The 14689-nt window shown below is 39.1% G+C and overlaps 1 protein-coding gene across 5 annotated transcripts in view; it reads left to right on the top strand.

Moving 5' to 3' along the window:
* Nucleotides 1-14689, top strand: part of tnr (tenascin R (restrictin, janusin)) — a 167285-nt gene that overhangs the window by 102586 nt on the left and 50010 nt on the right. For 4 of the 5 annotated variants that reach the window (XM_051404691.1, XM_051404701.1, XM_051404665.1 and 1 more), the window contains exons 9-15: nucleotides 3550-3669; nucleotides 3814-3957; nucleotides 5171-5286; nucleotides 8908-9058; nucleotides 13236-13414; nucleotides 13834-13924; nucleotides 14469-14569. In XM_051404691.1, coding sequence (XP_051260651.1) covers nucleotides 3550-3669; nucleotides 3814-3957; nucleotides 5171-5286; nucleotides 8908-9058; nucleotides 13236-13414; nucleotides 13834-13924; nucleotides 14469-14569 — 902 coding nt within the window. The remainder of the gene's footprint in view (nucleotides 1-3549; nucleotides 3670-3813; nucleotides 3958-5170; nucleotides 5287-8907; nucleotides 9059-13235; nucleotides 13415-13833; nucleotides 13925-14468; nucleotides 14570-14689) is intronic. The other variant, XM_051404674.1, reaches the window with a different exon arrangement.

The raw sequence follows: 14689 nt of genomic DNA, 5'->3' as shown, positions 1-14689 counted from the left end.
ACTGACATTTACATTTCTCACATAGTTGTGGATCTCATTGCTTCCCTTATGCCAATTTGATTACCTTACTTTATGGACTTCTGCCTCAATCGAGTTTGACTAGACAGAACAGCTTATATATATATATTATAGCAGATCAGTCAGTAGTAGAAGCCTATCATATAAAGGAGCCTTTTTTAATCAGTTATATTATTAGACAGATTTAACTATGATGATAAAGGGCTTTGACACATGTGACAGTCCATCTCATTGCACAATCAAGCACAAATCTAAATCTGTGTGCCATTATAGTCTGCCTCAGCAGCGTTCGGACACATACCGTTATCATGGTTGTGACTGAAACTGTGTCGTAGCTTGCAACAAAAGTCCTTCAATATCCAGAACCATTCTCCTGCACCGCATTGACTGGGCAATCCTTTTGGGTATATTTTACAGTAGCGCTACACTAAGAGCACAGCTCCAGTATGCACGGAGGAGTCTTTGCATGAATAAGTTAATAGCTGTTTAATTTAAGCTGGTAACATGATGTAATGTAATCCAAACAAACTGATGCTACGAGATGCTGATATTTGATATCCAACTTGAAAAGCCTAGCAAGCTAGATCTAACTGATTAATTACAGTCTCGGTTGACAGACATGTTTTAGTTCTTAACTCACATGAATACCACAATTATTATCTGTATTACATAGTAATACAAAAACAGCACACAGAAGAGCATGATAATAAACTCTAACCTTTACTCTTTAATAATAAACACTATAACTACTGAAACCTGTTATCCAGGATAACCATTGCTAGGCTTTGTAAAGCCTGGTAATCTGGCCTGACTAATTTAAACTGGTTTTGTGATATAGGCCCATGGTTGGCTTGTAACTAGGTTTTGTGAACCCAAACAAAATACATTTTCTATTACACACAAACCTTAAAATACTGTACTTCACACTAAAAGTTTCTGTTTAGTCACTTAAGCAAATAACAAGAGAAATGCCATTACATTAAGTTGCCTGAAGGTAAGTTATTCCTTTGATGATGCACTGACCTCCGTTGTCAGCTGGAGTTTTACCTTTTTGAGTTTTTAGTTCAGTAGATACTGCTGTATCTGCCTATGATAGCATACTGATTAGACCTAATGAGACTTAAAGACTCCAGGCAAGATTCTTGAATAACCTTCAGCAAGTTGGCCTTTTGAAACGAACCTTGGGAAAGTTACATGCCTGAGAAATGGTTTCATAGCTTACCATAAATCTTGAAGACAAAAACTTTCAGCATTTGAATCATTCTGCAAGTGACATAATCAGTGTTTATTTTTTTTATCGCATTTATGTAGATAAGCATTTTAACGCAACTAGTTGTGAGATAATGTTTCTAATGTTAGACAGCATGTACACGGCTTCTACCTGGGTGAAGACATGAAGTTCTTAAAACTGTGTGTCATCCTGAAACCTTGTAAAAGACCCAAGAACAAAATGAGCTCTTCCATTCCACCTTTTAGGGGGGGAGGGACTGGGGATCTTTCGGGGGAGATAGCAGTTCAACAATATATGCCACATAGGCATACATATTCAATGTATTAAGTAATTTGTTAACCAGCTACATTCTCTGAAAGACAGTAATGTCGGCAAAGCCGTAGCAATCCTGGTGGAGTTTACTGAAATTAGAATAAGAAAGGAAAACAAGGAGTTGAAGTCAGGAACTGAAAACTGCTGCTGATGTTGGACACTGGCCTAATCGCAAAGGTCACACACTCTCTTGATGCTCTGCAATTGAGAAATGTTGATAGAATGTCAGCTTGAACCAGTCCTAGGGGACAGATTCAATAGAGCAACAATATATTTGCATTCAAATTAACCGCTCGTTCATGACCTTTCACGTAGCAACAGCAGCAACAACATGGTGAGATACTCACTTCTCTGTCTTTAGGAAAAAATGTCAGATTTGAGCTCTTAACATCATTGACTAACTTTTCAGAGGAACCTTTTCTTAAGTGCTTACCTGAGAGTTTGGCCTTTACTTTCTATAGGTGCAGCTCGTCTGTTCAGCCTCCTGCATGACCTCATTCAGTCACTCTTCTTCTATCCCATGGATTATCGCTCCTTTGTTTGATTTGCTATTTCCTTCAGAATATGTGTCAAATCAGAACATAATTGCTGGAATAAATCAAGTGAATGCTGCAGGAATTGTCCCCAGTGCAGGTTCGCTGTTTCAAAATGAGCAAACTATTGTACAGCATGTGCCCATCTGTTGAGTGTGTGCCGACGGACCTGAAGCGGCTAGTAGAGTGTCCAAAGGTTCCCCCGAGGAGGACTCAGGCTGTGCTGTGGAGTCCTGTATCACAGGAGGTAGAGATGATGAGGGGGTTAGAGGTTGTTTGTCACACCATCACACTCATTGCTCTTTTACTCCTCTCTCTGTCTCCCCTTTTCTGTTTTATCCTTATTCTCTCTCATTTTACTGTCTCTCTATGTTAGTCGTTTCTCTCCTGTCTTCTATCCACTGTCAAAAAACTGTTTGTACCTTCCTCTCCTCCTTTGTGTCCTTCACCTGTCTCCATTCCTCCTCGTTGTTTTTGGCAGTGGGAGCTATAAACACATCATCTCCACAACTCTACATGTACATTCAACACCACCTCTCAAGCTTATGGCTTGACTATCTCCACTTCAGCCCAAATGAATGACAGTGCTTCTCCCTCTCATGTTAACACTCAGCCTCTTGTTGCCACAAGCGCTGGCTTCTTTTGCTGGCTGTTATGCACATTCACAGTGCACTCTAGGCTGTTGCATTGTTTTAAAGAGACTGTTTTTAGTAAGCGAGATAAAGTGCCAAATGTAACAATGTTGTGTGCATTGGCAGTAGTTACAAGCACTTTGGTTTGGGTAGTTCTGCTATTTACTCTACCCGCATTGACCCTGCAGTGAATGAAAGGGTAAACAGCAAAAATATGAGGCACTCATAAGTGTAATTTTATGGTGGCCTCATGTTACAGAGGGAAGGTATTTTGATCTCCACTTATGGAGATTTATATTGATATATAAATATATAGATTTGATGGTAGTCTGATGTTGCCTAGCCACCTGGACTCCTGCATTATAAAGTATTTGCAGATACTGTATGTGTGACCTGGGTTCCTCTCTCCCCTTGTGTCAAATAAACAACATTAAACATTAAATATGTATATCATAAAGATTTGGGCTTGTGGGGTGATTACAACACAATCCAAACCTGTGATTCCCCGCCGTTGTCGCACTATTGGACCATTTTATGTTAAAGATAATTAACAACTGCTTACAACTCAATGCCACTGGCAGTCGTTTTCTATATCATGCAGCTATATTTTAGCTTTTCGAGTATTTTGCCAAAAATGAGTTGATACACTTGATGAAATTCAGCCCTTTGTCAGCTTACACATATGTACAGAAGTCATACCAGTTATAATTACTCCTGTCAGTTTATCTTGAGGAAAGATGTCCCACCTACAAGTAAATCTGATGGGATAAACTCTGCTTCATCTAGCTCACCAAAAACATGAATTTTCTTTTGGTCTCAACAGTGGCACCAGCCATGAACCTGAAGGTACGAGGTGTGACGGATCGCACTATTGACCTTGAGTGGGAGGGGTCAGTTGTGCTGACAGATTTCTTAATCACCTACACACCAAGCAGCGCCGGCGGTAAGTACAGAGCTGTGCTAGTCTTTCAAAGCAAGGTTGCAATATAAGCTTTGATTGATTCAAAATGTCTTGAAAGCTTCTTTTTTTTTTTTTTTTTAAGTGAATCCGCATATCAGTGCATCTTTTCACCTATCTCTCGGTCAGGTGTGCAACTAGAGATAAGGATTCCAGGCAACATCACCACCTGCACTATCTCAGGCCTGGAGGCAGGCATAGAGTACAACATCAATGTGTTCGCTGTCATTAACAACAGTATCAGCGTTCCTGCCAGCATCACCGTTTCGACCTGTAAGTGCAGTCCTCTGGGTTGTTTTGACAAAATGTTCTCATGGGACCCTAATGGATAATCTGCTGAAGCCATGTTTGGTCCGGAACAGAATAAAAATGTAATACCTCAGTTCAGTACCTCATAAAATGTTATGTGTCTCAAACAGTGCTGTACATGCATTCTCACATGGACAAAGCCATTCACGCGGATGCACATACACCCTCTGTCTGTCACTTTTTTTTTTTTTTTTTTTGGTTAAATCCCCCCAAGATGTTTCTCAGTGTCAATAGAGTGAGAATGCCACCTGCTCCTCTGTGCCAACTGGTTGTGATTCCTATCTGTAACACCTGCTTGGTGTCACTCACACTCCAATACACACAAACACAAATATGAACGGCTTATGAATGTGTCCCTCCTGGTCAGTGTTAATGCCAGGTCATCGGACCTGACAGAAAAGCATACTAGTTGCTTCCATGCTTCTCAGAAGTACGCAAGCTCACCAGGCCCTTTAATAAGTAATAGCCTATTTCCAATCAGAATATTGTATCCACTCTACATCGGCTGGCTTCATACAGTGTGTTGCCATTAGTTCAGTCTTGGCTGATGAAATTATCCTCCATTTCACAGATAAGTGAATTTAATTTCAGTGATTGCAGAATTCAGTGTAATAAAGTCAATTTAGGGCAATTAAGCTTGATGCAACCATTTTTTAGTGATTGTATGATTTATTGGGTTGTCTTTGCTAAACGTAATTATGAAATGTAGTATTTGATTATCTGGAAAGATTTATGAGGACACAGCTGCCTGTGAAAAAAGTAATTTAAGCATTTTGCTAAATCAAAGTATGGGCTATTTGTTTTAAACCTAGGAACTAATCTTGTAAGTGTTTTATATATAACTGTAATAGGTACTGTTGAAATAACTGCATATCCAAGCTGGAAAAAGCCTTTTCATTGTGTCTTATGAAACAGGTGTTCACATTTAAAATCTTTTTGAACAAATATGACATCTTTTGATTAATAACAGTATTGAAAATCATGTACAATTGATAGCTTTAGCGCAGCATTCCTCATGATCGAAAGAAAGAAAATGAAGATTGCGACAACAGAACAGAAAAATAAGTGCACAAGAGAAAGGTTCAGCATTGGACACCTCCAGCATGAGATGGAGTAGTGATTTATGGGCTGTGTGGGTCACTGAAGAACAATAATACGTCTCTGGCTACCTCTCCAGATCTCTCCAATCCAGATGGTTTAGTCTTCAAATCCATCACAGAGACGTCAGTGGAGGTCCAGTGGCAACCATTCTACTATTCCTTCGATGGATGGGAGATCAGCTTCATCCCCAAGGTAGAGTAAAGCTGTGTGAACATTCAGTGTAAGTGTTCGCTGTCAGTCCCAAAGTGACACTGCACTACAGCATGCTCAAGTTCACTGTCCTTGTGTGTGAGGACAGACTTGCCCACTCCTCACACACACAGACACACACACACACACACACACACACACACACACACACACACACATACAGTTTTATTTATTTATTTTTCATTTTGCTATATAAATGTTCTTTATTGAAAATAATTATTCTCAAGTCTCAGGAGTGCCAATGTCTAAATGTCTTTTAATTTCTGTGCGGAAATACTGTGCATTTTCTTGGGGGTTTGTTCAACTTGAAGCCCATACCAAATTACACAAGCGGATTGTCTTAAGCTTATTGGCTATTAGGTGGATGAGCCATTAAACCCTTTTCCAGATTAACCCTTTGTTAAACCATAGCAGGGCCAGGTCCAAAGCCAGAAACCAAAACATTTCTCTTCCTAATTCCCGCTGTAAACTCAGGTACTCTCGGTAGTCTAATCTTGTGCCCTCTCACAGTAATTGGTTTTCTCCTTTAAGGCGTTCTCATGGGGAGATATCCTTTGGTCCGGCCAGACTTCAAGCCTCAAATCTGATGTTAAGATGCTTTTTTGTGTGTGTTTATTTCAAGCCCTTTTAAGGATGGGACCTTTCTGAATGGAAAAAGAGCAGTAGGCTTCTTAATTTCATTTCATTGCTTTTAGCTCTCCCTTTTCTCTCTTTCTATCCAATCTTCCATGTCTCTCTTCTTCTTGCACTTTCCATTCCCCCACCCTTCCCTCCTAATCTCATGCTTTTACTTTTAATCCATCACCTCTCAGTCAGGATCTCCAACCCTTTCCTCTCTACCCCAAAGGTACCCCTCCATTCCTTTCTTTATTTCACCTTCACCTCTCTCTTCCCCTTTCAGTATATGTTCTTTCCTCTGTCTTTCCTTGCTTTTCCCTCACTTGCTCCAGCCACAGGGGAAATCATATTATGAGTTGGCAGTCCCACCCCCTGTGGATTTAATCCAGCAATGGGGATTGTGAATTTTGACAATCTCGTAATGGAAGCAGGCATGAACGCTTTGGCCTATACGAACAAACGCAGAACACACTACTCTCTAAAAAGGAAACAGAGAGTGAGAGAGAGAGGAAGAGTGAGATTCGAGACCTGATGGTTAACACTATTAGAAACGGCTACAGTTTATATCTGACATTTTAATAAAATACCATACTGCCAGTGTTTCTGTAGCACGTACTTGTCATGCCATTGCACATAGTACTTTGGGCTTGTCTTTATAAGTCGATAAAGCTGTAAAGCAATCAGTCAATCAATACTACTGCCAGTAGAACTGTACCAGCATTATATTAGTCATTTTTTTATTGGTTCCAGTCATATAAGAGTCATATACATTCATAAAAGATTCTCAGTCTTGATTAATATAATTTATATGACTTTTTCAAAATGGAAACCAGACCTGTTCCAGTTTCCTGGTTGTTAGACAAGCTGCTGTAGCTTTCTTTGGAAATAAACTTCACATACACACAGGAAACACACACATGCCCATGCATAATGAATAGCGATTCAGTTAGCGCTGAATGGACAAGCAAATGGTCAGTGCTCAAAGGTCAGGACACATGATGAGGCTGTGCAAATTTGCACCTTTCTCCGTACATAAGGCAGTCATTCATATAATGCCTGTATGAATTAGAGATTATACTAAATCGTGGTTGTGGCTCTAACACTGTTGAAATTGATTGATTGATCAAATCTTTGTGACTCACTCCTTCACTCCTGAGAAGAAGAGACAGTGCCAGCCAAATTCCCCAAACAACTCAAAATCAATCTCCCTTGATCATTTGAGCCTCTGAAGCTGCATTTTGTTGAATAAATCAGGTGATTAAGTGAGAGGAAAACCCCCTTGCATTCCAAACAGCCTGTAATACATATACATTATATATTGGTTCAAAAAATGTAAACTCAAATTACAAAAACATACAATATTTTTTTACTTACCTCTAGTATTATCTAGTTCTCTTTGCCCTGATTCTGAGATGTCTGCCTTTCTGATACCACCACAGTACAAAGGAAGTGAGTGGAATTACATTTTTGGTTCCGACAGCATTAATAAATATCATTTAAAATATTCAACAACAATGTATTTTGCCCGAAACGACGTCCCTTTTACTCATGATAATCCACAGACCATACTGTAAATAGTTTTGCTACTGAAGAAATAATCAACATTATATTAAATCAGTTGAGATTGGGGATCCCGGTATTTAAATGCATTATAAAGGGTGGCAAGAGAAGGCATTGCATGAAGAAAATCAAATGACACAACCATGTTTTCTCTTTGTTTTCAATAATACTAGCATCTCACTCATATCCACATTTTCCCCATTCTCTGTTTTGGAAATGTGCTTTATTATAATGTATGCAAATAATTAGTGCATTTATTATTCCTGTGTATATGTATGTGTTTTTGGTTTTAGCATGTGGTTGCTTGGCTAAAAACAAGATAGAAAAATCTTTGCTTTCCTACTTAACAACATTTACAATTATTATTTTGGAGTCAAGGTAGTGATGAAAATTTTCATGCATTTTCTTTTTTTTGTAAATTTATTAAGATATGAATCATTAATGCGATACATTTCAAATCTAATATTATATTGCTTTCTATGAATATTAGGATTATTAGTACAACCTCTTGACACTTTTTCTGATATAAAAAGAGCTGTTTAAGCTGAAAAACTAAATTACCCTAATAACTAACCAAGAAGCATGAATGGGCAATCAAACAGTCCTACATTCATGTCACTTCAATAAAATTAATGTGATAAAGATGCCTTGTTCCTCATTTAAGCAGCCTTGTCGGCAGAAAGAATGATGACTAATTATGAGCAAACTGACACAGGAGATGGGAGTGGGATATACTGTTATGGTGGTTCATTTTGTATAATTTAACATTGCCTTCATTTAACTGTATTATTATTGAGATTGAAAACCAATTGTTATTGGAACATTACCATTGTGTGTTACTGCCCACCCTAGTAATTTAGTTGAGGTGATTAAATGGATTACATCTCTAATTACAGTTTTAATTCAGGAAAGTAGCAAGCTGTTATATGTTCTGTTTTAATACGCCTTCATAGCGCAGGCTTTTGGGGATCTTGGAGCAGCAGTAGGTGTAACATCTGTCTGTCGGCAGGAAGTGCATGTGCAACACTGGCTCTCTCAGAACAGCTGGGAATAGCAGGGGCTCCATATGGATGAGTGACAGGCCTTTGGAAATGTACGGAGCGCTGCAGAATATAGCCCGAAAAATATCACTGTAGCACACATAGCCATTTTTGCCAATCAACACCATTTGGGAATTTAATGTGCTAAACCCGCCAAAAGTTTACAGAAAATCTACCTCATATAATTTAACTGCATGAGTCACTGTTTATGTCTTACTGTTGGGGATAGTCTTTCATCTGCCAGATCCCTTATCTCCACTGAGAGAAGAAGTTTAAGTCACACACAGCTGACATTTATTCAAAATATGCAAACAATGTGCGACAGACATGAGTCCCAGTCTGTTTTTCTCTTTTCATCACTTCTATCTCTGTGTTTTTTTCCCAGGACAATGATGGAGGGATGACTGCCCAGCTGCCCAGCACCATCACTTCCTTTGTGCAGACTGGTTTGAGACCTGGGGAGGAATACACTGTTAACCTGGTGGCACTCCGAGACCAGGGTCGAAGCCAGCCAGTCACTGCTACTCTCACAACATGTATGTATTAATTGAAACCGTAAAGATGCACCTTGACATTAGGACATGATCTCATCAGTCATATAAATTGTTAAAAGAGAGAGGTGAATCTATTTTCAGATTCACCTCTCTGTCTAATTACAGTCACATTATAGGAAGTTCCTGAATTAGAATGCCTATATACCTTTTTTCACCCTTCCTTTGTCCTTCTGTAATCCATTATAACACATGGGTAAAAAGCAAGCTTATGCAAAGACATAAATAAAAGGCCCTATAAATGACTGTTTTGGTATAGCCAAAATATAAGATAAATGTCTTAATATCTAATGTCTTGTTACTCTGAGCAATGGGGTCCCTATCAGAACACTTTCGGTTATTTCTGATTTTTGTTTTTGTGTTGTTGTGTGTCCTCTTCTCGCTGGTTTGAAGTGGGTGTTTAGTTTAGTTGGAGAAAGGTGATGTCATCTACTTTGGCGCATCAATCAGGATTTAACAATATTTTAATCAAAATGTGATTACAGTGGTTTGCTTGTGTTGCCAGGCCACTGTCAATCAGACCACATCCACACAGTCCTGATGAAACACGTAAGCTCAGATTTTAAAGGTGTTAAACTCTTAATAATCAAGAAAATAGAATCAACTTTAACCTTAATTATTACTCATTTAGTTATCACAAATTAATGCAATACAGGAATACCTAAGATTTGAAACCAAATTTTCAATCAATTTGTGGGCTGAGGAGGAAGCATACAGCAAACCAGTCACTACTATTTTTAAACACATACATATACTATATAGTAAAAAATTTAATTTCATATTTGTAATAAATGTGAGTAGCACAGTAGCAAGTAACAATATAGCTAAACCCAAAGTGACATCTTAAAGTTGCTAGTTTTGTCCAACCAACAGTCCAAGACCCAAAGGTGTTAAATTTACAATGACTTACTTAACAGAGAAAAACAGTAAGTCCTCATATTTGAAAAGCTGGGCGAAGCAAATGTTTGGTACTTTTGCTTGATTAAAAGCTTAAATGATTAAGTGATTATTATAACTGTTGGCAATTAATTTTCTTTCAATGACTCAATAAATCAACTTATCATTTGAATAACAAATGTAGCATGGTTTTCCATGCACTTCCAACACTGCCACACACAAACACAGACAAACATACACACAGTCTAAATACCCTGAGATAAGCAGTGAGTGTCACCTTGACACATTTGTTGGTGTGCCACCATTTATGTCCCTGATGTAAACCTCACTGAGGTATTGCCCCCACTCCTCACCCAGCTGACACTACTTGGACAGCTGTAATGGATCCAATTCAAACCTCGTCCATAACAATTCAGACTCTGATGTCTACAGTCAAAACACCATCAATATCCTGTCAAGTCTTTGTTCATTTCGTGGGTTGTAATTAAGTATCGATTAATAATTCATGGAACTCATTAATTTTTCATGGCGGCCCACTGCAGGACATCTTATTGGATAAAGAAAGAGGAAAAGACAAATTTGAAGTTACTCAATTATTCATAACAAAGATTTATCCTTCCTCGGAGACGGAGGGAACTCAATGAGGAGTCAGAGGGAAACCAGAGGGAGAGGACAGCTGATGGGGGAACTGGTTCTCAGCAACTGTCTTCCTCAGGATGTTTTATTGGAGGAGACCCAAGGGGCCAATTTCTAATATATCAAGGATCAGGGTGGACCAGCAATATGTCAAGCCTGACTCTGGGACTTATTTAGATCTCAAAAGCTTAAGGAAAGACTTTCAAGGAGACTATGGTTCTGTGTCGCTCACTATGTGAAATGTGTCATTTACATAAGTTCCCCCTGAGGCTATCTGTAGAGAATAATTATGCTATCACAGCATAGTGTGCTACTTTCTGCTTAAAACATATAGGCTGAACTGAGCATTGCGTTGTGCTATTTTGGTTGGTTGCTCAACATTAAATGATATTTGCGACCTTTTTTTAACTTTATTGGATAATTATTTAAATTATTCATCATAAAATGTGCATAAAATGTGTTTAAGTTAGAGCTTTGAGTCCCATTTAGCTGCAGTAGAACTAATTAAGGAAAGTGTTGATTTAGAGATGAAAAGCACCTGCATTTTGTCACACATCAGATAAAGCAACATATGTCAATCCAGATATTTTGTGAAAATAAGTAATTAACATGTTAATGAAATAGAGTGTTATTACCACATTCCTTAACAGCCCATTACCTTGCCTGAAATGACTTTATATTTTGATCAAGCCCAGTTGGATTCTGTGTCCCCAGCCTCTCCCATGATGCATGACAAGTTCTTCTAGAGATGGGAGTTAAAAACTTGCAGGCAGGGGCCTCAGTCAGACATTCCCAGTTCACCCTCACTACACGTTTGGGTTTACCAGGTGTTTTCAAGTCAATCATCTCTCTTTGACCTAAGGTGTTATGGTACCAAGTACACTTATGAATCACTCACTGCTCAAATCATGGTGTTTGTTGACAAGCACAGAAGTCCAATAACAAGGCACAGGTTCAAATCGGGCACTTCTTCAAGAATCCCCACCTTGTCATGGAGGAGGGGCGTTACCTTTGTGTTGTTGGGGGCAATAGTTCCTGGTAGGGTCTCCCAAAGCAGATTGGTCCTACGGTAGGGGCCAGACTACAAATTATTTTCAGACCCCACGTTAATAAGACAAAAGGGGAGCTGCAGCACCTTGCACGGAACAGGGAAACCGGGTCCCCGCTCCTAGAGCCAGCCTGGGAGGGGAGCTCACTGGTGAGGGTCTGGTGGCTGGGCTTTGACCCATGGGGCCCAGACAGGCACTGGGCAAAAGGACTACATGGAGTCTCCTCAAGTGGGGACCTAGGCTTGCTGTGCTGACTTCTGACATTGCAGACCTCTTGTGTCAGATATTCTGAAATGGGTTTTCTTAATCACCTGGAGTGTGTTTTTAGCTGTTCACACGTTATAGTGTTATTTTCCATAAATCAGCATGGAAAGACTTAAATCAGGGCTTATGTTTTACACCTTGCACAAATAAAGCTTATTGTCTCATTATGTCTCAGGTCTGATTTTTACATGCTTGGCTCACAGAGATGTACTTTTTCTAATAGCGAATCCAGATCTACCACTACAAAAGCTTGAAGCAGCGAGTATTAACATGAACTTTCATTCGTTCTATTTTAGAGTTCCATTTTAGTTTCCCTTTAAGAAGACTTAAATGCATCCAAACCAAAAGTTGGCAACATATGTCTGGTCAGATTAGGAATCTTGTTTACTTATTATTTGATTCTGTTTAATTTAATCAGAAATTGGCCATGACTGTAATTTATTAAGGTCAAATTCAAGATGTACAGTGGCTTGTTGAGAAGAAGTTTCGCTTCTTTAGTTGGAAGGGTTTTGTAGATAAATATATTTAAATTCCTCAAAGTAGAGCTGATTTGAAATAACAAAAAAATAAATTGGCAACTGTTTTGATAATCAATAATCCTGGGGTCTTCAAAGTCTTGTAAGTTGAGAAATAATGCCAAACATTCTCTAGTTCCAGATACTTACATGGGAGGATTTGCTGCTTTTTTTTAATTCAATGCTAGTGATTCCCAACCCGGGGACCCTCCAGTAGGTCACAACATAAATCTGGGTTGACAAGATTTTTAATGGGATAGTTTTGCAACACAAAATTGAATTCATATCTCAGATATTTCTTATTTTTTTCTAAAATATCAGAGAGTTTTACCTTTTTGGGACTAAATATGTCAGACAATCTCAGAAGATTTAAGGTCAAAACTTGTAACTTGTAGACTTCTGACACCTGGGATGAGACACTGCTTTATTATACAGAGTCACAAGCCGAAAAGATTGGGACACAATGATTTATGTCATAGTGTATAAGTATTTTGGGGTTTTGGGGTGTTGGTTGGACAAAGCAAGCAATTTGGTTATGATGAGATAAATCATCAGCACATTACAAAAACATACGTTTTAGGATACTAAGGTAGATATCCTAAAACTTATGTTTTTATATCTTACTAAAAAACCGGGTATTGAACTGGCAATAAAAATGTCAAACAGTGCGTAGACTAAGGCATAGAGTAGTGTAGCAATGGCAAGGTTGACAAAGTGACTGCACCCTAATGGCTCTGTTTTGTGTGCAACACCAGCTACAGGACATTAAATAATCATGCGTCTTTCTTTCTTTGTTTCCAGTGATTGATGGCCCCACACAGCTGATTGTGCGGGATGTGTCAGACACCGTAGCGTTTGTGGAGTGGACAGCACCAAAAGCAAAGATTGATCAGATCGTGTTGCGTTATGGCCTGGTGGGCGGAGAAGGTCCTCGGACCACCTTCCGCCTCCAGCCCACACTCAGCCAGTACTCCCTGCAGGTGAGTGCTTGTGTGTGTGTGTGTGTGTGTGTGTGTGTGTGTGTGTGTGTGTGTGTGTGTGTGTGTGTGTACGCAATTCATCATATTGTGGGGTCACAGATTTGATCAAACAGACACATTATGTGGACTCACCTGCCATCTGGGGACAGAAAAGCCAGTTGTCACAACTTTAACCGTTCATCTTTGGGTTGAGAGTTACTATTACATTAGTGATAGAGAGAGAGAGTGTGTGTGTGTGTGTGTGTGCGTGTGTGTGTGTGTGTGTGTGTGTGTGTGTGTGTATGCTTGTCATGCTTGTTAAATTATCTAATCTCAGAGCCTGCCTGCCTTCTGTGTCTGGAGATAAAACAAAAACAAACCAAAACATCCATGCAAAGATATTAAACAGACTAAACTGTCCATGTTTTTTCGTTCCACAGGTTTTGCGTCCTGGCTCGCGTTATGAAGTGTCTGTGAGCGGTGTGAGGAAAGGAAATGAGAGCGGATCTATTTCCACTGAATTTACTACCGGTGAGGTCTGACAGCAAGCAGATGTGGTGATAGTGGTGTTACTGTGATCCTATGCCTGCATCTGAGAATAGTACAGTTGATGGCATATGGCCTAATGTATGCCATACTGTTTATCTATATTGAAAATGGTAGTGAACATCTGTTCATGGCAACTTTTGCTCTTGTTTGTTCAGAAGAAAGTATGTTATTTGTGAAAACATAATCCTAATTTGTTGAGTGCAAACAAGTGAACATTATCAACTGTGACTTTAAGCCACATCTGAAGTATGAAATGTCTGCATATGAAATGTCTGCATATGATATCACGATATCTTATTTAAGGTTAATTAATTGAAGTAAAATCTGCAGATACTTGCTAGCAGGATATAATTGATTACAAATGAACATGTGTAGCAACTGATGTTGATTTACAGTGAGTGATATCGTCGTACATTCAGATCAGCTATAGTATTTAACACTTTAACACTCTGATGATGTTCAAACCGCTGATGTTTGCTTGTTCACAATTCCCGAGAATTGGTCTCAGTGTCCCCAACATTGTCAGCTTTATCGTTCTTCTCAGAGATCGATGCCCCCAAGAACCTGCGGCTCGTGTCCAAGACCTCCACCACCCTGGAGCTTGAATGGGATAACAGTGAGGCTGAGGTAATTAGACATGGAGTGAATAGCATTAGCAGTTACCTTTCACGATTTGTATTTCAACCGTATGCACAAGCATGCATCTTAGGACAATGATATGAGGCAAATAACTACCTGCCTTTACTG

Source organism: Dicentrarchus labrax, unplaced genomic scaffold, assembly GCF_905237075.1.
Source record: "Dicentrarchus labrax unplaced genomic scaffold, dlabrax2021, whole genome shotgun sequence".
Taxonomy (NCBI): Eukaryota; Metazoa; Chordata; class Actinopteri; family Moronidae; genus Dicentrarchus; species Dicentrarchus labrax.
The sequence above is the reverse complement of the archived record's forward strand: the minus strand, read 5'-3'. Positions and strand labels throughout refer to the sequence as shown.